This window comes from Cupressus sempervirens, chromosome 1, assembly GCF_028749045.1.
Source record: "Cupressus sempervirens isolate cs-2001-9-10 chromosome 1, ASM2874904v1, whole genome shotgun sequence".
NCBI lineage: Eukaryota > Viridiplantae > Streptophyta > Pinopsida > Cupressales > Cupressaceae > Cupressus > Cupressus sempervirens.
The window spans coordinates 70,818,149-70,843,780 of NC_143118.1; the positions used below are offsets into that span (position 1 = coordinate 70,818,149).

At 36.8% G+C, this 25,632-nt stretch overlaps 1 protein-coding gene across 3 annotated transcripts in view; it reads left to right on the forward strand.

Annotated features, from left to right (window-relative positions):
- Positions 1-25,632, forward strand: part of LOC149576196 (uncharacterized) — a 106,214-nt gene that overhangs the window by 36,940 nt on the left and 43,642 nt on the right. For all 3 annotated transcript variants that reach the window (XR_016361410.1, XR_016361411.1, XM_089816635.1), the window contains exon 3: positions 20,469-20,525. Coding sequence is in view for 1 of the 3 variants with exons in the window: in XM_089816635.1 (XP_089672761.1) it covers positions 20,469-20,525 (57 nt within the window). In the remaining 2 variants the exon portion in view is untranslated. The remainder of the gene's footprint in view (positions 1-20,468; positions 20,526-25,632) is intronic.

Sequence of the window (25,632 nt, forward strand, 5' to 3'; positions counted from 1 at the left end):
GAAATTCGAGACAAACCTCGTGATACCTAGGCGAGCTAACTTCTTGCCTTTTGTGTACTTCCTCATTGTGCTAAGGACAAATGCATGATTATAAATAAATTTGCATATGTTTTTTGCCCTTTCTACACATGACTTGACAAACTCGAGTTTGCCAATTTCCTCCAACATGAGGTCAATTCAGTGTGCCGCACAAGGGGACCAAAATATGGTGGGGTGCCTCTCCATCAAAAGTTTACCGACAACAATTTTAAGTCAATTAGAAACTCAAATTTCAAAATTCAAATAAATTTATTTTCAAAACTTGCAAAGTCAAAAGTTTACTTGTTGCAACATAATTTGCTGCATTATCCGTCACCACCTGGATCACATTTTGTTTCCCCACCTCTGCTATAACTTCCTTAATAGCCTCACATAAATATGTGGCATTTTTCACATGTGCGGAAGCATCAATGGATTTTATGAACATGGTATATCCTACAAGTAACAAAACAACGAATTATAATATTAAATGGATCATTAATGAATTAGCATTCAACAAATCAAAATTTACAATGTATGTAGGAAAGTAGAATGATCAATCACCTCCACAGGATACAAGAAAATTGAGGAGTGTTCTATTTTAAATATTGATATTTTCAGAATCTTCATGATTAGACATAGTGGAAGAAGATGGTTCAATATCATTCTCTCTCTCAATTTCTGCATGTTGATTTTCATCTACTCCGAGAATAGATTCTGTAATGGATTCATCACTGTTTCTAGAAATATTAAAGGCAATATCTTCTTCAAATTTTACATCTCTGCTAATCTCAATTGTTCTTTGACCTGGAATGAAGATCCTGTATCCTTTTGTAGTTTCACTATATTTAATAAATATCCCCTTTTTCTTGGTAGGTTCTAGTTTAGTTCTGTTCTCGTTAGGAATGTGGACATAAACTGGACATCCAAATATTCTTAGATGGCTTAGATCAAGTTTAATGTCAGTGAATACTTTTTCTGGGGTGGTGTTCGCTAATACTGAGTATGGACATCTGTTTTGAATGTAAACTGCATTGTTAGATGCTTCAGCCCAAAAGGAAGTATGAAGGTTTTGATTGTGCATCATTGCTCTGGCAGATTCTACAATTGACCTATTTTTACGTTCAACAATTCCATTCTGTTGAGGATTACAAGGTACAAAAAACTCCCTCTTAATCCCAACAGCAATGCAGAAATTCTTGAAAATATCAGAGATGTATTCACCTCCATTGTCTGACCTTAGTGTTTTAATTTTCTGTCCTGACTGATTTTCAACTAAAGCTTTGAACTCTTTGAATTTTGATAAAACTTCAGCTGATTCTTTTTGTTTCAGAAAATAGATCCAAGTTCTTCTAGAGTAATCATCTCTGAAAATTATATAAAAGAAGCACCCATTAAGAGAAGGTACAGACATAAGACCGCAAAGATCAGTGTGGATAAGTTCAAGAATGGATTTAGATTTGTGAATACTTTTAAGAAATGATTGTTTAGTATTTTTACCTAAAGCACATCCTTTGCAAATACTTAAATGATCAGTTTTAAGACTAGGTAAACCTTTTACAATTTTTCCTATGGATGACAATGCATGATAGTGAAGGTGACTTAGCCACCTATGCCAAATTTTGGTGAAATTTGAAGTTTCATGACTAAGAGCTAGATTTTGATTATTACAAAGTTTATAAAGACTTCCATCTCTAAATCCAATGGAGATGGCTTTCTTAATATTAGAGTTTTTGGGTCAAGATAGAACTTTGTCCTCTTGAAATGTGATTTTGAGTCCTTGATCAGCAAGACCAGAAATAGAGACTAGGTTTCTTTTTATTCCTGGTACATATAAAACATTTTTGAGTTGTAGTGTAATTCCTGAATTTAGTTGTATTGAATAGGAACCAATTCCTTTTATAGGATAAGAAGAGTTATCTCCAATGGTAACTTCTTCTGAGGCTTGTTCAAAGAAAGTTTCAAATTTGTCTTTAAAACCGGTGATGTGTCGAGATGCTCCACTATCTATGATCTAAGTGTTGTGGTTAGAGTTTAATTCACTCGAAAGAGCTAAGTAAAAAGCGTAGTTTTCTTTTTCTTCTTTCTCTACACCCTCTCCTTTGATTTCAGCTAAGGCTGCTTGGATTTTCTTCTTTTCGCGGTAGAAGCTATGGGAGTGACCAATTTTGCAACATTTTAAACATCTAACTTTGGACCAATCACGTTGCTTGTATGATTTGTTAGATTCCCTTTTGTTGTATTTGAATTTTCTTTTCTTCTTTGATTTCACATGATGTGCTTGAATTTCTCCCTCTTGATTTAAGCTTAGTCTTCTTGAGACTAATCTAGATTCTTCTTGTGTGCATTCATTCTTTAATAAATCGAATTTTGGAAGTTCGGGTCGAGAGCTTAAACTTCGGATAAATGTTTCCCATGATAAAGGAAGACCTCTTAGAGTGATCATGCTGAGTTCTTTGTCATCAACTCAATTCTCCATTGTTGCAAGTTGATCTTTAGTTCAGAAGTCTTTAGAAAATATGAAGTTATAGATTCTCCATTTTTCATCTTTATATATAGTAGATCTCACTTTAGAGTTAATAATCTACTAGTATTGTTAACTTCAAATGTTTCTCGAATAGTGGAGAACATCTCAAATGCAGTCTTGAGACTAGATATGGATGGAAGAATATGATCTTTTACAGAGTCTATTATGATTTTCATTGCTTTATTATTATGTCTTTTCCATGTTACTTTTTCTGGTTCATTTTCAGGCATGGATATGTTTGATTCAATATATTCCTCTAACTCCATTTCTCTTAGTAGTATTATTACTCTAATTTTTCATGAAGATAAATTAGATGCACCCTCAAGCCTATCTTCTAGTCTCACATGATTCACCATTTTAATGATTTAAAATTTAGCCCCTTTTTCTTTTAAAAATCTGAGATTTTAGATTTTATTCTGAGTAATGGTTTTTCTTATCAGAATGGCTTTGATACCATGTTAAGTTTTATGGATCTCGGATAGATAAAACAATTACAATAATATGAGAACAATAGATACTCTTAGACAATAGGTACTCTTACTTATATTGCAGTAGTGCTGAGTATTCCTTCAATTAATGGTGATTTGTATATTGTTGGAGATCAATATTTCCTTTCTTGTAGATTACTGATGATATGGATTATATACCAAATATTCTGATTCTCCTGCAAGTTAGACTTTATAAAATATACACTGAACAAATATTGAGAATGCTTTACTTGTAGATCGCTAGGTCTGAGATGTCGTAGATAGATGTCTTCCCTCAGCGATCTGCTCTCCCTTAAGTATATTGGTGGAGGGTCATGACCCCTGTAGAGTCATGCCTCTACGGTGGCATGACTTAACAAACTGTTAGTTAAGATAACCAAAATATAAGCAGTGCTCTTGATAACAAGGCAGTAAGAACATGCCGATTCCAATAAGGACTGCCGATAGGCATTGTTAGTCTCCTGATAATTGCATTGTGATTGTGTTAATCCAAACACACACACACACACACACACAACAATTTATCTGAGAAACCAAAATCATAGATTTATATATGAATCAGATGAGCATCATTACTTCTACTGATGCTATACATTTAACAGGACGTGGAAGCCTCAATATCACCAAGGGTCACACTCTTTTGTTCTAAATTTGCAACTGTCTCGTGAGATACTAGACTATCTAAATCTTCCCAAAGGAGATTAGTAGAAGGGACCCAATCTTCACACATATCTTGTTGATTTTCCAAATTAGGGATGTACTCTTGTTCTTCTTCACTATCTAACTTATCAAGGATAGGAGCAACATTCTTATTGTGATTCACATATCCTAGGCCAATCGGCTTCTTAGACTTGCGTCCGAAAAGACCATGATTAAGGGGTTCAGCTCTAGCATCCAATCTATTACTAAGAGGGCCATGTCCAGGATAGCCCATTTTCTTGACAAAAGCATACCCTCTTCCATAAGCTTTAGGAGAGGGAGTGAAGTTCTCGTTGTGCATATACTTCTCTTCTCTATAAATCCAATCTCTAACAGCCTCATCTTCTTTCTCATGTTGAATAGGCATTGATGACTATACAAATGTGTCAAATAATGTCATAGCTGAAGAGATAGTTTTCATCTTTTGTGAAGGTTTACCAAGACCTAGGTGAAACTGGTAATGCTGCGAGGGAGTTGAGTTGATATCCCCCCATGCCAAGGTCTAAGGATTTGAACTTGTCTTTACATTCAACTAAAGTTGCATCAAAATCATCTACTTCTCTATTGAGGGGAACATGAGTGCTTGCTGAAATCGAGTTAATAGACAAAGTATTATCCCCAGGTATACAAATCTCTATTCCGTTGTAAGGGAATTTAACACACTGATGATAGGTAGACGACACTGCTTGCATATCATGAATTCATGGTCTACCAATTAAAATATTGTACACAAGGGGTCTAGCATCAACTATTTGGAATAAAATATCTTTTTCAACAAGACCAACCCTAATGGGGAGGACAGCCAACCCCTTAGAACTTCTCTCTGCCTCATCATAGGCTTTGATAATAATCTTCCGTTTGGTATCAATAACTTGTTCAGAGTAACCTAATGTCTTTAAAAGACTCAAAGAACAAATATTAAGCTCAACACCCCCATCTATCAACACACTTGTAACATGGGTTCTATGGATCATGACCTCACTATGAAGGGCAAGATTGTGCGGATGGCTCAAAGATTTATCATCTTCCTCTGAAAAGGAAAGGTAACGAGGGCTAGCAAAATGACTAACCATGTTCTGGAATTGATCAACATCTAAATTTTTGGGGACATTCGCCATGTGCAAAGCATCCTCAAGGACTTGTTTGTGTCTTAGAGACAACTCTAAAAGCTCAAAGATCAAAATTTGAGCGGGGGTTCTTTGCAATTGATCAACAAGATTATAATTTGACCTAGGATTAACCACTGGTTTTGAAGGAATATACTTGGATTGCACTTGTTTTGGCTTACTTGGTTGGTTTGAACTAGGTCCTTTGACGACAAGGGGACCTTGACTTCGTGTAACAGCATTGAGACTTTGGGAAAACACTTGCTTAGGTTTACTTGACTAGTTTGAATTGGGTCCTCTAATGACAAGGGGACCTTGAGATGACTCTCAAGAGTGAGCATCCCTTAGCACCAAAACAGTTTTTTCACCAAGGATAGGAGAGCTCAAATTTAAATCATAACCACTGGGATCTTTATCTTCCATCATGTTGACACTTTCTTCTACAACATCAAGCATATTGACAACATTTTCTGCATTTGCATAAGTGTAATTGATTGCAGCCTTTCCATTCTTAGGTTGGGAAACTTCCCCTTTCTCATACTTGGGAAAAGGCTCTTTGAATGTTGTGTGATCAGCATTTTAGAGTTTCAAGACAACCTTCACAACAAGCTCATCATTGTTTAGAATTCAGAGACCTTTCCAAAAACGTAGACTTTTTCGAAAAATTCACTAAGTTGCACCCTGAAACAATTTTTCATGAAAAATTAAGAAAAAATTATAAAAAATCAAAAATACCTATGAAAAATTTGAAAATTTTACTGAAGCTTCTCTAATATGTCGCCACCCTGCAAAAAAAATTCAGACCAAAATACCAAGCCATTTGGGCGATATGATCAAATTTTTAAGATATAGGGTTTTTTGTCTCCAAACAAATCTGCATAAGGAGGTTAGCTCAAAAAATATCTAAAACCAGCAAGTAAAGGTGGGTTGCCCCACAGTGGACACCAAAGAATGTATGCCTAAAATGTGAGCACGCTTCTATGAGTCATTATATCTAAGATTGCTCAAGAATGAGGTCTCGAATGGCGGCTCATAGCTCTCTATTCATGGAGTGCAAAGTGTTGATGTCAGTTTTGTACCACTACATAACATATAACAATTGAACATCTGATATAGAGTATCAAACACACAATTCCTCTCTTGAAAAGTTAATACTCATGGGACATGAGAATAACTCTAATGTTCCTTACACCTGCAGATACTAACTCAGTATATTGATGTGATTTGCTAGTAATCACGTAGGTGGCCTTACGCTGTTTGTTTGAGGATGATTTGGACTTTGGTGGAATGATGGAGATGGTGATTCGATGTGTATGCCAGATGGTGTTGATGGAGAAGACGATGGTGATGGAGGGTGAATGGTTCTATGACTTATTTCTTTCTAACTTTCCTCTTCAAGCTTTGACTACTCAACTACTTGCTATTCTACTCCTACTCCTATGAATGAAAGGATTAGCAAATGGACAGGGATCGAATCTAATGAAAGCTAACCGGCAGCTCCACCTCCATAGATGCAACGATTCAAAGGAAAAATAAACTAGTTTACCACACAAGGCTTTCCAACAAGCCGCCAGGATGCTAGTGGTCTAGTATTGATCCCTATCAAACGTCTACTAATGCTACCATGCAACTATCCATCTACTTTACTCTTACTTAGCAACTTGAAATGCAATTCACTTTAACAATTTGAAAAGAAATTTTACTCTAACTATTTGGAAGTAGAAACCATGCAATAATACCAAAGGCTCTTAATCACCATGCAAGTCACAACAATGAGAAAGAAATAGCGAATTTTGGCATTATCTTAGGAACAATTTTCTTTGACCCATACAAATGAGAAGAAATGGCTTTATATAGAGGGCAAAATGTACAACCGACGGTAGAGATAAAGAGGCAAAACCGACGATCTAGATTGAATCCTAGAAACCCTAATTAGGGTTGCCACCCCATCGGCCAATGAGAAGATGCCACCTTGTCAATGGACCAATGAAAAAAGTGGAAAAGTAGCAACCAATGAGAAGACACTAAAATGGTGGCCAATCAGAATTAGACACTTGTCCTATCCTAGAAGAAAGAGAAATTGCCACTTGGGCTTACATCAAATGATCTTCTAATACAAATCTCTCTTTCTCTTTCATTCTTTTAGCTAAGGCAATGAACCTAGCTAGCCTTTCGCTGACTTCCTCCATGGAGGGCAAGGTGTATGCTTTATCTTGAGCTCAGCCGATTTCATCATGCTGCTTACTGCTTGTAGTGTCTTCTCATGATCCTTCTCATACTCTTTTGCAAATCTGATAAAGGCATTGAGGGAGGAAAGGGTGCCCAAATGTTTCTTTCTGATAGCAACCTTTCCTAACTCCTCCAATCTCGATCCAAGCCCTGTCTCATTGATGTCCTCTTCCCTGATGTCTTCAAAATCAAGTGCCACCCCAACCTCGCTCATTATGGTTGAAATGGAAGTGTTGACGCTTGTATCTCCTCAAGTGTTCTCAATCTGGTAGTCAAGGCAACAAATCAAGACTCAACCATACTCAATCCTCTTTCATCAACCAATTTGGCCCTTTCCAAATATGTCTCTGGTAGCCCAATGAACGCCTGTAGCCTGGGAATAGCTAGATCTTTGACTGGAAGGAACTCCTTCCACTCTTCTTCAAATATTCTGAACTTGTTTCTAACAATCAGTAATGACAAGAACGTCGAGATGAAGGAAGGCAAGAAATTTCGCCCATCTTGGATTGTATCATGGATCCAATCCCTGACTTCATGTAGCTGAGCTGATATTTCTTCTAGGTTACTCCCGCTGTCTTGAAGAAGGGCTGCCTGGTGCAACTATTGGATAGGTTGGCAATCTCTCCAATATTTGTTCTCGGCCTCCAACTTGATGATTCTTTCATTTGCCTTCCTCAACCTTTCTCTGATTGAAGCTATACCCTCCTAGATCTCTTCACATTTTATATCATCTGTGTTTCTTCCCAAGTTGTGTTTCACTATCTCATATTCCTAGGCCGCAATTTCATCCAATGCCTTATTGGCTGTTGGTATAGCGATTTGAACCTTTCGGTGACCATCACTGTCGTTCTTGATTACCTTTGCCACCATTTTTGCCATTTGCTGTTGGTTCTCGCTATCACCCTTCTCTATTAATCCTTGGATGTCTTCCATTGTTTGGATAGTTACTACCTCGTCTCTTGGCATAAGCATTTGCCTTAACCATAGTGGTGCAGTGCATCTCCCCAAATTTGGATTTGGTTCGACTAACAAAGCATCACCAACGGCCTCGGGTGCTTGACTTATTGCCTCGATATCAATTGGTCCATCTCCTTCTTCACTAGTAACTGCCATGTCATCTCCTTGTTGGTTTTCTGAGAGAGGAGAGAACTTGGTGCTCTCACTGTAACCACTTGATTTTGAATCTGTGCTCACCTCGATCGCGGCCCCTTTATCACTTGAATTAACCTCTTGGCTTCTACCCTCAATTATGCTTTCCCTTGACAGTGCTGCATGCTGTCTCTTTGTTGGAGGTTGTAGATGTTCTTTGCTTTTCTCAACCTCCAAAGCTCTCCTCTTGCTTCTAACTGCTTCTTGTTGCCGACTACTTCCTTCACCTTTCTGTCCGACTAATTCCGTTGGACCCTCCTTTGGCTTCATCTTCTCATAAGTAAGGGGTATCCTTTGACTTTGTAGCTTCTTTAACTTTCCATTATACCATGACTCGGTATGCAAATCAACTGCTCATGTAACTGCCTCCAGGAAGGATCCTGATGGTCATCCCAATCTACTGGATTCAACTTTGTTCCTTCTACTGTATCATAATCTTCTCTCAACACATTTCAGTCATCTTCCAGTTGATCAGGAATATCAAGGCCTCTCCATTTGATACCTCTCATCATGTTCACTGACAACCTTGAGAAAGCTAGCTTTCTCATATGAAAGTCATCCTTAGCATTGAGCCAAAGGTCTTCAATAGTGGGAACATGTTCAAACACATTTCCATGAGATACCTTGATAAGACCATTGGGATCGAATCCTTGCCTTGCTCTGTACCATCCTAGATGATACCATTCCAATTCTTTCCCCGCAGCTACAAAGGCAGCATGATTGGGGCAACTATCATTGGCAGTTCCGAATGAGAAGGTAATCCCTGTCTTACCCTCGAGTCTCATTATTCTATCATAGAGCTCAAGTTGCCTAGCCAACTCCATCAAAACTACCTTGTCGGTTGGGTGCTTTGGAAGCCTCTTGGGACAAACTGTGCTTCTTGCTACTCTAATGTATGTAAATTGTGAAAATTGGATGAACCAACTCCCATATTTCTTAATCTTTGCTTCTGCTTCTGATAAAAGTCTGTTAGCAGGTGTCCCTTGTAATACCCTTACTGTTTTCATGGCAAAGGCATCACGAAATATTTTGTAATCTTTGTTGCTGTGCAAATGAAGCTGTGGATAGCATTCATGCACCAAATATTGCCTCGGCTTGTTGCCAACTTCTCCTAAGGCTTTAAGTCCTGGACTCTTATACAATCTAGTAATTAGGTAAAACAAATAGGATCCCATGTAGAATTGCTTTTGGTTTTGTATGGTTCTAAGTTGCAACTCTAGATTCTTGCTTATGATCCTAGCCCAATCAAATTTTCTTTTTCCCTTTTCAATTTCATCAATAAAGAAGTATATCTAGTTTTCGAATTGCATACCTTGAGCTAGACCCATGATCCGGCTAAGAAGCACAATGAGATCTTGATATTCTGATTTGAAGTTTGCCACTATAAGCCTTGATGATCTGGTTACTCCTTTCTTTTCCTCGTGTAGCCAATCTTGCTTTAGATATGTGAAATAGGTTTCTTGGTTATCCTAAAATGATTTGGTTGCCTGATCCATCATCACCACTGTCATGCTCTTGTACTCGGAAATGTTAAATGCTTCTTTGATTGCCTGTCCACCAATGTTGGCCAACACTCTCTTCCCTTCATAAAAAATGATGGATTTATTGGTCAGATTAAACCTGGATGCGCACTCCATAACCAATTTTGGACAAGGCAAGGTAGGAAGAAAAGCTGCTGCATGTACAATTCCGCTTCTGTATATCTTCTTTGCCAAGGGAGTTTGTCCTTCCTTTAGTCTGTCCTTTACCTGTATCATATTTATTGTACTGACATTGGTATCGGTTATTCGCCTCATTTTTGAAAAGAAAGTTGTTTTGGACATCATATCCTCTTTGCCTTTCTTAGTGTTTGTTCCCTTAGGGTTCTTGCTTGTACTAACATCTACCATCCTAAACTCTTATTTTTGCCCCTTCGTTCTAAGTGATATGGACTACCCATATCGATCTCCAACCTTTTTTCTATCGATGAAACCTACACTTATTTTTGCCTCTCCAAAATGCCCTATCACTACACTTATCAATCTCCAATCTTCAACCTAGGGCCGAGGCTACCATTTATTTTTGCCTTGCCTTTGCCTTAGGATGGACTACACTTATATCTCCCTCTCCAATACCTAGGGTGGTCTAGCTTATTTCTGCCTCTTCAAATGTCTTATCATGGATTCTACACTTATCAATCTCCAAATTTCAACCTATGATGGGATGATGAAGTGGTGGATGATGAATGCAAGAAGAATCAAGGGAAACAATCTCTAGACAAGAACGAAAAAGAGAAATCTGCTTAAGGACCCCTTTCAACTCTAAATGATTTGAAGTTACTTTTACCAATAGCTGGGTCTTCTTTTGCAATTTAGGATCAGACCTTAAGAATTTCAATTCCCTTGCAAATCTTGATGCCCTAGCTGGAAAAATCAGAATTTGGTGCACTTGAAATTGTACATGCACATGCTGCAAATTAGACTTTTGATCACAATAACCTCCTCCAAATAAAATCGCCCAAATTAGGGCATAAATTGCAGCTCCTTAGCAAAAATCAGCCTTTGCAAAAATCGCCTAGCAATGAGAAGTTTAAGGTTTGCCCCCCTCAAGCCACCCAAGGCATAAATCATAGCCCTAATAGAAGGAGAAAAATCGCCCAACAATGCAAAAATCTGCCCCCACAAAGAAATTGCCAAGGCCTAAAAATGTCCACAATTGCAAGCAAAATCCCCTAGCAATGAAAATCTGCCCTTCCAAGAGAATTTGCCAAAGCACATAGAGCTGCTCCAAGTCAAAAATCGCCAACACCATGAAGGAGAGGGATGAGAAGTGAGGAGAAAAGGGGAAAGAGCTTCTTCTTATACCCTACTTGCTTCTCCTTCCTAGTTGGCCAACTGGGACCTTGGGAGTAAAGAAATATTAATTAGAACACAAAACTGGCCCCCAATTAAATGCTTAGCCAAAAATTAACTTTGCCAAGATGAAATTTACGTTTTTTAAATTGCCAATTACGCCAAAATTGCAAAAAGAAAGTAAATAATGCCTTGGAGATGCTAAATGTTTCCATTTAATGATGATTTAGTAATTAATATGTCATTAAAATCGGATTTTGACTAGCCAAAAGCCATTTTTTCAATATTAAATTACTAATTTCATTAAAGACTTAAAAATTTTCAAGGCAAATTTAATCCATTTAATGCCAATTTTCGCAATTCAATTCAAATCGGTTTTGCTACACAATTTTAATTTTTTGACAAAAATAAATCATCTCTAGAGTCTAAAATCAATTTTGCAATTTGATCTCATCATCACAAAAATTAATTTTTTTCTCACCGAAGAAATTCAAGATTTTCCAAAAGAACTTAAATCTAACAAAATTTCATTTTTTGAAAATTATTCAAATTTATACGATTATATCCAATTTTTCAAAAGAAATCGTCTAAGTTCAAAATCTACAATTTTATCCTACCAAGTGTGGTTCTTTGAAATTTGTTTGGCCTAAGAATGAAATTGGTCGTTTTGGAAAATCAAGTTGAAATTGGGTGAAAATAAATCTAACCTTTCTCCCTCTGGGCCCGAAGGTGTCCAAGATGTAAAAATTTTCAAACTCAAATTTTTTAGGACAACCTCAAAACTATTTTGCCAAAGCGACCGAAAAAAAGGGGGTCACCAAAGTTTTTGGGTGATGGTGTGAAAACCTCACAACATCTGGCGAGTCCACAGGTGAAATGTTCCTGAACGTTTCAAGAAACAAATAACTTAGAACAAAAAAATCTCAGGATGGCCTATCCGAAAATCCACTTAAGGATGAGCACTCAACAAGGGAAAGAACTCTCAAGTTGAACCTAAGCACTCTGACCATACGTTATGTGTGTGCAAATGATTTATTCCCCGCTCGACGAGAACTTGATAATTTCTCAGATCCATCAAACTTAGCTTATTATAATATCCTTACTTCAAAAGCAACCTGGATAGAACCCCGCTGCCAGCTAGGCGTCTATAGCCCCGATGGAGTTATTGCTGTGGCACCACAATCATGGTTCTACCTTTAGTGATTATTTTTATAGCACCGATAGAGATGATTGCACACCCTTGAACCAAATTTCATCTTTATTTTTACTTTGATACTGCTTTTTCTCTTTTGCCATGATATTTTCTCTTTTCTTTATTTTCTTTTCAATCTTTTGTTTGGTTTGCAGGCAATGAAGCTTGCAGAGGGTTTGAAAGACCATAGTGATGCTGAAGCAGGTGTATGATTTTCACTGAGTCCAATGTCACTTCAAGACATCAAGACCTCAGAGCAATTAAGTGTGACTAGAATGTTGTAACCATGCCAGAGATAACTCAAGAAACTCTATCGAGTCTAACCCAAATTTAGTACAAGTCCTACCATAGACCAACGACTAAACATATCCTTTAATCTCTGAACCTTGTTAGATGTATTCGAGAGATGAACAAGACGGACTCTGTTTTGTCACCAAAAATGTAAAATCTACACACCTCGCCCACGAGTGATAACATGGACCCCCCTTTGCTCTTGCAAAGGCCCAAAACCAAAATTGCTTTCCAATTGAGGGAAGCTAAAAAAAATTTCAAGTCAAATGACTTGATGCAAATCAAGCTCAAGCTCCCTCACAAACCTAAACTAAACAACTAAAAGAAAACTACTCTAACAACTGAAAGGGAAACTACTCTAACCCTTGGGCCAAATGGTCCAAAAGAAACTCTACTCTAAAGAACGAAAAACAAACTAACTACTAACTGAAAGCAAACCTACTCTAACTATGTACAAAGGGGCTCCAGACAGAGTCCTAGGCTTGGAAATAATGCTTGAGGAATTGCCCATTGCAAAGTTTTTTTAAGATAGTTGAAGGGATTTCGAATTTGTTAGCTTCATGTTTTGCTACACCCCCAACACTACCACTACCACCCCCAATTTCACCTTCTTCCTCTTGGTACTCTTCATCACTACCATCACTACTATTGCTGCTGCTCATTTTTAATGAGTGTAACGGAAGCTCGAATGAAATATACGGAAAACAAATAAAAACTAGATAAATGGCAAGGACTTACCTCTAATGCTCCAACTCCTCCAAATGCTCCTTGAAGCCCTGATGTTGCCTCTTTTTCTTCTCTTCTTCAAACCCTCCTTTCTTGCTCTCTTGAGAAAGAAAATGACATGGTTCAAGTGAATGATAACAAGCTTAGTAGTAACGTATTTAGTCATATTCAGGGTTGCCTTGAGGTGTGGGGCCCATGCTAAATAAAAAATGCACCTATATTTTAAAATGACATGAAAATAGCCTATTGCTATTGGAATCACATGTCCATCTGTGGGACAGACAAGGGACGATTTGGTTGTCCATAGCTGTTTGGGGAAGGTCAATGGTTTCCAATGACCGTTGACTGTAATTGCATTTTTGGAACGGTATCTAAAAAGTTTCCATGATCAGGGGACAACTTGAAAATGTCTCCTGCTATCCCCTGCCCCCTAAGACCATTTCTGTTTCTGGTATGTGTGCATTTAGGTCGGGAACAGGTTTTCGTGTAACATTGCTTTTGACCTTCCATTAAACTCTAGTATTTTTGTGTTCGATTTTATTCTTTTATTTTTAAAATTTTGTTATTATCATTTATTATTAAAACCGATTTAAAAAAGGGGACATTATAGTGCATAAGTCATGAGACACAAGAAGAGCAAGTAGGTAGATGTAAATATGAATTATACAATCTAGATGTACTAAGGTGCCTAAGTTAACTCTAAGTTGGTCCCAAAAAGTGGAGGGCAAGCATGGAGAGGGAGATGAAAAGTGGGATGGAGAGTGGAAAAGAGAGGAAGGGGCAGGGGAAATGGTGGGGAGAAATCAAGGATGTATAGCACAATATCAAGTATACATGACTTAAAGAAACACATTAAGGAGTTGTTGATGTCAGTTTTGCACCACTACATAACATATAGCAATTGAACACCTGATATGGAATATCAAATCCTCAATTCCTCTCTTAAAAAGTTAATACTCATGAAGACATAAGCAAAACTCCAATGTTCGTTACACCTGTGGATACTAACTCAGTATATCGATGTGATTTGCTGGTAATTACGTAGGTGGCCTTACGCTATTTGTTTGAGGACAACTTGGACTTTTGGTGGGATGATGGTGACGACGTTTTGTATGAGTTCCAGATAATGTTGATGGAGATGGTGATGGTGACGGTGGGTGTAGTGCCAGATAATGTTGATTGCGCGAGGAGGCGGCAATAATGCTTTGAATGACTTTTACCTTTCTAACTTGCTAGAATGAAATTCGACTACTCAACTACTCGCTATTCTACTCCTACTCCTATGAATGGAAAGATTAGCGAATGGACAGAGATCGAATCTAATGAAAGTTTACCAGTGGCTCTACCTCCATAGATGCAATGATTCAAGGGAAAGGAACTAGTGTACCACAGAAGGCTTCCCAACAAGCCGCTAGGATGCTAGTGGCCTAGTTATAGATCCCTATCAAACATCCACTAATACTACCTTGCAACTATCCATCTACTTTTCTCTCTACTTTAAAACCTTCTTGAAATGAAATCTACTCTAGCAACTTCAAAGAAAATCTTATTCTAACTATTGGAAGTAGAAACCATGCAACAACACCAAAAGTTCTTAATCACCATGCAAGTCACAACAATGAGAAAGAAAAGTGATTTTGGCATTATCTTGAGCAACAATTTTCTTCTGACCCTTTACAAATGAGAGCAAATGGCCTTATATAGAGGCCAAAATTTACAACTGACGGTAGAGATAAAGAGGCAAAATCAACGATCCAGATTGGATCCTAGAAACCCTAATTAGGGTTGCCACCCCATCGGTCAATGAGAAGATGCCACCTCATCAATGGACCAATGAAAAAAAAGGAAAAGTGGCAACCAATGAGAAGGCACCAAAATGGTAGCCAATCAAAATTAGACACTTCTCCTATTCAAGGAGAAAGAGAAATTGCCACTTGGGCTTACATCAAATGATCTTCTAATATAGTTCTACCCTTTTCTTTCATCTTTTTAGCCAAAGTAATGAACTTGGCTAGCTTATCGTTGACTTCCTTCATTGGAGGGCAAGGTGTATGTTTCATCTTGAGTTCAGCTGAATTCATCATGCTGCTTGCTGTTTGCAGTGTCTTCTCATACTCTTTTGCGTATCTGATAAAGGTGTTGAGGGAGGCAAGGGTGCCCAAATGTTTCTTCTTGATGGCAACCTTCCCCAACTTATCCAATCTCGATCCGAATTTTGTCTCATTGATGTTCTCCTCTTTGATATCTTCAAAATCAAGTGCAACCCCAACGTTGCTCATCATGGTTGAAATGGAAGTGTCAATGCTTGGGCTGTGTTGTGCAATCTTGCTCTGTACCTCTTCAAGTATTCTCAATTTGATGTTCAAGGCAACAAACCAAGACTCCGTTGTCCTCAATCCTCCATCTACCAACTTGGCTCTTTCCAAAAATTTCTCTAGAAGCTTAATGAATGCTTGTAGCCTAGGAATGGTTAAGTCCTTCACTGGAAGGAAATCCTTCCACTCACCTTCAAATATTCTGAATTTATCTCTAATAGACACTAATGACTTGAATGTCGAGACAAAGGAAGGCAAGAAATTTCGCCCATCTTGGATTGTATCATGGATCCAATCCTTGACTTCATGCAGTTGAGCCGATATCTCTTCTATGTTACTCCCGCTGTCTTGAGGAAGGGCTGCCTCGTGCAACTGTTGGATAGGCTGGCAATCTCTCCAATATTTGTTCTTAGCCTCCAACTTTATGATCCTTTCATTTGCCTTCCTCAACCGTTCTTTGATTGAAACTATACCCTCCTGGATCTCCTTACATTCCATATCATTTGTGTTTCTTCCCAAGTTATGCTCTCCTATTTCATATTTCTGAGCTCCAATTTCATCTAATGCCTTGTTAACCGTTGGTATAGCAATCTGAACCTTTCGGTGACCATTGCTGTTGCTCCTAATCACCTTTGCCATTGTTTTTGCAATTTATCTCTGGTTCTCGCTATCACCCTTTTCTACTAATCCTTGGATGTCCTCAACTGTTCGGACAATCACTACCTTGCCTCTTGGCATAAGCATTTGCCTTAACCATAGTGGTACGGTGCATCTCCCCAAATCTGGATTTGGTTCGACTAGCTGGTCATCACCAACGGCCTTGGACGCTTAACTTATTTCCTCAATATCAATTGGCCCATCTTCTTCTCCACTAGTAACTGCCATGTCGTCTCCACGCTAATTCTCTGAGAGAGGAGAGTACTTAGTGCTATCATTGTAACCACTTGATTTTGAATCAGAGCTCACCTCTACCGCGGTCCCTTGTTCACTTGTGTTATCTTCTTGACCTCTAGCCTCAATTATATTTTCCCTTGAGGGCGCTACATTCTGTCTCTTTGCTGGAGGTTCTGGATGTTCTTTACTTTTCTCAACCTCCAAAGCTCTCTTCTTGCTTCTAACCGTTTCTTGCTGCCGACTACTTCCTTCACCCTTCTGTTCAACTGATTCCACTAGACCTTCCTTTGGCTTTATCATCTCATAAGTAAGGTGTACCATTTGACTTTGTAATTTCTTCAACTTCCCATTGTACCACGACTCGGTGTGCAAATCAACTGCCTTTGTAACTGCCTCCAAGGAAGGATCTTGATGATTGTTCCAATCCATTGGATTTAACTTTGTTCCCTCCACTTTATTATAATCTTCTCTCAACACATTTTCATCATCCTCCAGTTGATCTAGATAATCAAGGCCTCTCCATCTGATTGCCCTCATCACGTTCACTGAGAATCTTGAGAAAGCTAGCTTCCTCACGTGAAAGTCATCCCATGCATTGGCCTAGAAATCCTCTATAGTAGGGACATGTTTGAATGTATTTCCATGAGATGCCTTGATAAGACCATTAGGATCAAATCCTTGCCTTGCTCTATATCATGCTAGATGATACCATTCTAATTCTTTCTCCGCAGCTGCAAAGGTGACAAGATTGGGGCAACTATAATTACCAATTCCAAATGAGAAGGTAATCCCTATCTCACCTTTAAGTTTCATCATTTTGTCATAATGCTCAAGTTGCCTAGCCAATTCCATCAAAATTACCTTGTCGGGTGGGTACCGTGGAAGTCTCTTGGGACAAACTGTACTTCTTGCTACTCTAATATAAGTGAGTTGTGGAAATTGGATGAACCAACTCCTATACTTCTTAATTTTTGCTTCTGCTTCTGATGAGAGTCTCTTAGCAGGTGTCCCTTGTAATATACTTACCATTTTCATGGCAAAGGCGTCACAAAACATCTTATAATCCTTGGTGTTGTGCAAATGAAGCTGTGGATAACACTCATGCACCAAATATTGTCCCGTCCCATTGCCAATTACTCTTAAGGCCTTAAGTCCAGGGTTTTCATACAATCTTGCAATAAACTAGAACAGAGAGGACGCTATATAGAATTGCTTTTGGTACGGTCCTATGTCGCAATTCTAGATTCTCGCTTATGATCCTAGCCCAATCAAATCTTCTTTTTCCTTTTTCAATTTCATCAATAAAGAAGTACATCCAGTTTTCAAATTGCATACCTTGAGCTAGGCCCATGATCCGACTGAGAAGCACAATGAGATCGCCATACTCTGATTTGAAATCTGATACGATGAGCCTTGATGATCTGGTAACTTCCTTCTTGCCCTCATGTAGCCAATCTTGCTTTAGATGAATGAAATAAGCTTCCTGGTTGTCCTAGAATAACTTAGCCGCTTGGTCCATCATTACCACTGTCATGCTTTTGTACTGAGGGATGTTAAATGCTTCTTCGATCACTTGTTCGCCGATGTTGGCTAACACTCTCTTCCCTTCATAAAGAATGATGGATTTATTGACCAAATCAAACCTGGATACACATTTCATGACCAATTCTAGGCAAGGCAAGGTAGGAGAGAAAGCCACTGTGTGTACAATTCCACTTTTGTAAATCTTCTTTGCTATGGGGGATTGTCCTTCCTTTAGTCTGTCCTTTAGCTGCATCATGTTTACTATACTGATATTGGTATTGGTTATTCGCCTCACTTTTGAGAAGAAGGTGGTCTTGGGCATCATGTCCTCTTTGTCTTTCTTAGTATTCGTTCCCTTAGGGTTCTTGCTTGCACTAACATTTACCATCCTAAACACTTCTTTCTGCCCCTTCGTTCTAAGTGATATGGACTACCCTTATCAATCTCCAACCTTCTTTCTATTGATGGATTATAACTTATTTTTGTCTTGCCAAGTCCTATCACTACACTTATCAATCTCCAATCTTCAACCTAGGGGTGAGACTACCACTTATTTCTACCTCTTTGTTATTTTAGGATGGACTACACTTATATCTCCCAACTTTATTTGTAGGGTGGTCTAGCTTATTTTTGCCTTGCCAAATGTCCTATCATGGAATCTACACTTATCTCTCCAAACTTCAACCTATAGATGGGATGATGAAGTGGTGGATGATGAATGCAAGAACATAACGGAAAACAAAACCAAACAAGAACAAGGAGTGAAATCTGCTTAAGAACCACCTTCAACTCTAAAAATGAATTGAATTCACCTTTACCAATAGCTGGGTCTTCTTTGAAGTTCGGATCAAATTCTAAAAAAAATTCAAGCTTCATTGTAAAATCATAATTTTAATCCCTTTGAAATTGTCCACACCTTGCCAAAAATCAGACTACAATCAAGCATCCTCTACCAAAGAATAATGCCCAGATCTGGTATAAAATCGCAGTCCATTGCAAGAAAATCAGACCTTTACCAAATTGCCAAGTCAAGAGGAAGTACAGATCTGCCCTAATAAAATCGCCAATTTAGAAAATGCTTCCCAAAAACAATGCTTCTAAGGCCGAATTTGTCCTCCAAGAGAAAAATCGCCAATTTAGAGAGCTGCTCTTCCAAGGGAAAATCACCAAACACAAGAAGAAGGCTGTGATGGAATGAAGAAATGAAAGAGGCAGGAGCCCTCTTATACCACACTCCCTTTACTCCCTCAAGCTGGCCGACTAGTCTTGGAGGGGACAAACAATTAAATTAGACCTTCAATCATGGCCCAGATTTAAATGTATCATTAAAATTACCTCTTCTATAGTGAAATTTGCCCGTTTAATTGCTAGTTGTGATAAAAAATTGCAAAATAAAATTAAGAAAGCTTTGGAGATGTAAAAAAAAATTCATTTAATAATGTTTTAGTAATTAAAATATCATTTAAAATCGGATTTAGCAAAGCTAAAATCGATTTTTCAATTTTAATTTACCAATCATTTTTAATATTTTAAAAAGATCTTCAAGCAATTTTTCTAATTTAATGCAAAATTTTGCAGTTTAATCCATTTTCGATTTTGCAATGCAATTTTATTTTTTTTCCAAAATAAACCATTTTTCTAGCATTCAAAATTGATTTTTCAATTTTAATTTCACTATCACAAAATTTTCTTTTGACAAAAAAATTCAAGATTTTCCAAAACAATTAAATCTAAAAAATTTCATTTTGAAAATGCTCAAGATTATATAATTACATCCAATTTTCAAAATAAAACCGTCTAAGTCCAAAATTAAAATTGTAAATTTTATCCCGCCAAGTATGGTTCTAACCATCGAAAAAAATATTGTCTTTTAAATTTGTGCGGCCTAAGGATAAAATTACAAGATCCGGAAAATTGAGTTAAGACCGGGTGAAAAAACAAATCTAACCACATCTCTCTTTGTTTGAAGGCGTCCAAGGTGTAAAATTTTCTAAATCTCAAATTTTTGGACAACTTAAAATTTTTTTGCCGAGGCCACCAAGAAAAAGGGGGTCCCCAAAATTTTTGGGGCGATGATGTGAAAACTTCACAACAGGAGTATGATTCATAAAAAAGCTAATAGCATTGCATGAGGAGGGACGGAGTAGTATTAAGTCAATCAAGAATGATAGTGGATATATTACTGTTACATTAAAGGTGCATATTTATTTCTTACCATGATTCAAGATAATTTTGATTATCATTTGTGAAACATTACTCATTCTTGATTTGCATATTATATTTACCCTTGTTTTTATTTTTTTAATTCAGTTGCTCTGTTGAATCCTCTGATTGCTTTGGATTTTGAGTTCATTATATTTTCTTATCTTGTAGCTTTGAACGTGTTTAATTCAATGAGATTTTAGTCTTGTTAGTCTTATATTCATCCAAAATAATACTGGACCCTGGTAACTAAATAAAAAATGGGCCTTGTTTGTAGGGAAATGGAGAGACATTTGGAAGAGTGACTATTGAAGCTATGGCATTTGGCCTTCCTGTAAGCATTTTTGAACTTTTGTTTAAAAAATAAAATGCATTTCTGCTGCCTTTTATGTTGATATTAGAGTTCCGAGTGTTTTCTGTTAGGGTATATGTGAATGCATTATCACCTGAGAAAGAAGCCCCTAAATCCAGTGAATTGATTGTGCAGAAAAATTAGTTGTTCATTCTTATAAAATGAAGACCATTACTTAACAAAAAGTTTTCAGGGTTTTTTTTTATCTTACTAAAGCTCTGGTAATTTCTGACTTGTCCATTGAGATGTTAGATTGTGCACCCTTCCCTCAGATTTTATGCTAAACTCCCATTTGAGACCCAAACTTTATTTTTCATAAAATCTTATTTGGTATTGTACAATTTATACTTATTATAATTCAAGAAAAAATGTAGTAACTCTTGATGCAGCTTCTAATCTATTCTAGTGCAATCCATTCCACAATAATCTCCTATTTGTGGACTTTTTTTGGCATACGGATAAAATAAGAATGGCATTGGACTATTCATAAATTTTATTAGATTGTTGTTTTTAGGAATTGTTGCTTTTGGTTTTAGCTAGGATTGAGAGAAAAGCTATTGATTGATATAGATACTTTTATTGCTTCTATCCAAGATCTTTAGAGAAACTTAGGTTGTGGACATTCCAGTAAGATATGTGAGTGCACAATATTTCTAATTTGTATGTAAGACATTCCCTAGCAACCTAAATAGGCCATCCACTGTTGGGTTTAACTTTAAAACTACAGGAGGCATTACACCCCTCTAGCAAATTCAGCTGGTCTCATTTTCAAAATGATCATTTCAGCTCAGACAGTTTTTAAAACATTTCGGCAACATGGTTTCAAGTTTATATGTAAATTTAGCTTCTACATTGATGTGGTAGATGTTTGAATCTTTTCAAAAAGCACAATCTTTTAGAACCTGACAGCTCTTCACACATAAGGCCCAAAGGTAGCTCTGACAGGAAATGTTGCAATCAAGAGCATTTGTGAACATAATGATGAATAATTCAAGCACAATCATGTAAGAGAAAAATTTACAATAAACTCTCATCCCCATTATGACACTTTGGAAATATTACTTCATACTAAATTAGGTTTATAGGTGAATTAATATTGTTAGTGTTTTAGATTAGTGAAATAGCTATCAAGTAATTATATAAATCTAGGTTGGTAGGTTGTCAAATGTGTGAGGTTAGTAAGTTAAATATACAGTAACAGTGTTAAAAAAACTGCATATTGAAATGTAATGTTAGCCTTTATAATTTCTTATAATATTTTCACTTGTTCAGTTATAGTATGGTTCAATTGTTTTCTGTTTGCTAACCATTTCAATTTTGGTACGAGGGCTGTGGACTTGAAAATATTAATTGAATTCCTTGATAACATCCGGAATATATAAATGAAAACCCATGAGCAGAAAGATTAATCTTTTGGGGCACTAGATATGCAGAATAATGTTTCTTTAAAAATATAAGCAGTATAGGTTTCTCCTTCCTATCCTTTCTGCCAAGGGATATTTTAGTTTATGGTACGAATATCTTTCTTTAACTATTTGCAATTTGTTTTTAGTTTACATTTGCACTGGTGATTTTCATGATGGCCTTATGTTAGATAATGCATCCACTGTAATCAAACACACACTATTCTGACAAATGATTCAAAGAAAGGAGTCATGCATACACTGTAAACAATACTGGACGAGCATAAGCTGTGCCTGTTGAAAAAGTACGTTCTTAAAAGAAAAAGGATATTGACAGGTTGTTAGATTCTAATGTGAAGATGCATTGTCCAACAACAATAGGTGCTCCCGATACTACAATTCAACACAAGTTGCCCTTTGCCACAGTATCCTTGTTCATGGCAGAACCACGTTAGAGTAATTGTCTATTTCTATGATATGTGTGGCAATTTAGGAGTCCTTTTGGATGGAGAATATAATGTTTTTTTGTTAAGATATGCATAGGACTTTAAAATGAATGGCTTTTTAGTGTACACACACACCACGCACGCATGCACCCGCACACACACACACACACACGCACAGAGAGAGAGAGAGAGAGAGAGAGAGAGAGAGAGAGAGAGAGAGAGAGAGAGAGAGAGAGAAAGAGAGAGAGAGAGAGAGAGGGCTCCATATGTTTTTCAAGCCATACTCATAGCCTTTCCATCTAGAATCCTTGTCCTTTTTGAAATGTTGGATATGGAGAAATCATTTTGATTGCTAGAAGATGGTGAAAATAGATGTTAAAGAATCAAAAATGTGAAAATGGGAAAGAGGTGCAACCAACAGTTTTGGCAGTGCACAAGTTGTTCAATGTGCATTGGTAGGCACATTTATGGTACATTTTTTGAAGTTGTGCATATTTCATGAAATGGAGGTGAACAAAGAGGAAGTCAAGCATGTTGACAAAAACTGTTCTGTTGTGTTTTAGGCAGCTTAATTGAAAGGGGAAAATCGCCAAAATGTTTGCTAGGTGTATGATTTTTTTTAGATGTATAAAAAATTCACAAATTGTATTGACTCTCTCTCTCTCTCTCTCTCTCTCTGGAAGCATTAGTCATGAGAGAAGGAATTTATACAAAGAGAAATGCTGGTTAGAAAAAGTAAACTGGTCAACCACCTGGAATTGCATAGTTATTAACAACAATAATAAATTGATAAGTAGGAGATATTTTCCACAGCAAGTCAAATTGGGATATTGCTATCAAGATTCAACTGTGTAATTTTGTAGTCAAATTCATTGACCCATGTTTCATGAGGAGTGGTTCACACGAACCCATCTCTCATGAGACTAAATGGAACACTACTTCTTGATATAAATGGAACACTACTCATTGGTTCGATGAGTAGTGTTCCATTGATTCTCATGAGAGATGGGTTCGTGTGAACCACTACTTATGAAATATGGGTCAATCAATGATTAGTGTTCTATTTATTCTCATGAGAGATGGGTTTGTGTGAACCACTCACTACTCATGAAACATGGGTCAATGAGTTTGACTCAAAAAATTACACTGTTGAATCCTGATAGCAATATCACAATAATAATAAAGTAATTCCATCTTGAAATTTGTGAGCAATGTCTTGGCTTATTTCATCTAAGATATAAAAATCTTAAGTGGCCGAATTGGGTATGGGTATGTGGATACAGTATGTGAGCATGACAATTTTTTGGGAGGGGCTGGGTACATTTTTGTTATGTCCTTAATGTATGATTTATTAAATAGTATACGATTTAAAACTTATTTTTAATATTTTATCTATATGATTGAATTAAAAGAGTTTAATTGAATATATAAATATATATATAATTTTTATATAAATATACAGTTTATATGTTAACATATACAAACTATATACATGTATAGACAATTTGTAAATAAACATATACAAACTATATATATTTACGATGTTAATTTTTCCTTTTGGGATCGATTGTGTAATAGTTTTTTAGCATCAATGTTTTGGATCATACTACATGATACATTTACTCTACTTATAATAATATTAATAAATTTATTTTCTTTTAAATAAATAATATATAGTACTTCAGCTTCACAAATCACATCTCTGAAATTGTATAATTTATTAAATAAATTCTAATTTGTTTAAATATTATATAAATTTAACTTTTAAAATATTTTATTTATATAAGTGAATTAAAATAAATATTATATTACTAAATATAATTGTATCCAAATATAGGTAGACTATATATTTATTATTAATATAATGTTAAATATATAAATACTCTTTTGAATAAATAACATAAAATACTTCAATTTTATATAGGCAACAGCCTACAATAGAATGGTAATTTGTGAGCCTCACATCTAGGAGGTCTGTGATTTGAGTCTGCTCGAGCTAAACATATAATAATAATTAATCTCAACAAATAATAATAATAACTAATCTAGGCTTCAACCCATTACCTATAAAATGGACAAGTCTGCAACATGGATGGTTCAAAGTAAATTGTGATGGAGCTTTGAAGGGCAATCTAGGGCAAAGCTAGTATGAGTACATTATTAGAGATCGGAAAGGAAATACAATGTCGTTAGGAGCTAAGGGATTGAGAGAGGGAACTAATAATGAGGCGGAAATTCAAGCAACCTTTCTAGGAGTTCAACAAGCAAGGCTATTTGGGATTAAGAAACTGCACTTGAATGGAGATTTATTGGTTACAATTATGTCGTTAACTATTGGGGCATCTCAAGCTGATAGTCGAATAGGTATGTCAAACTCATCAAAGGGAGGTAAACTCGTAAACAAATTAAGCAGATTGGATGCCAAAGATGGGTGTTTGATTGGCAAAACAAGGGAAGGAAGAATTCTTGGAGGACTTTAGGGAGATAAAAGGTGAATGATTTGATTAGGAAGAACAATTTTATATAAGAGGGAAAACTTAATCAAGGCCTTCAGCATGGCCATTATATAGCTAATGAAGGGCTCCCGATTTTAAATTTTCAAAATTTCAACATGCCCACGCGAACAACATGAGTTGGATGTGTTTTTCCTAGACACGACAATTAAGCCTCTCCCATTAATGATAGCGGGAGTACTACGTTGGTGGAAGAGGAGCAAGGTGGTATAAATGCGAGCATGTGATATGATCAAGGAGAGATTTGATGACATTGAGAATGATTAGAGTTGGGAAGAATCGAGAAGGTTAAAGGAAGATTAAAGTCTCAACCCTATATTATTTCAGATAGCTTCCAAAATTAGACATGGGAAAATGTGGATGTGGGGGTAGGTTGAAGCTATGATAGAGGCAAATTTAATACTAAAATCTCTCCATCAGTACAGTTCGTTTTGTAGTAAGGTCTTGAGGAGGCTAAATGGGTTTTTTAGGTATGGCGAGCCAAAGCTTTTGCAAATTTCGGACACTCTACTAGGAGAAGAACTTAGAGAAACTTATGATATAGAGTCAATGTTGATATATCCTAGTGGTGTTTGCTTGGGCTTTGCAACTGGGCACACGAGAGGAAGCTCTTTGGATAATCAAGGCAATTGTAAAGCCAAAATGGATGGGTGGGATGGTGCAGATAATAGCTTATGCTGAGTCAACTATGGTTTTTGAGTGCAGAAAGGATGGAGGTGGATAGAGG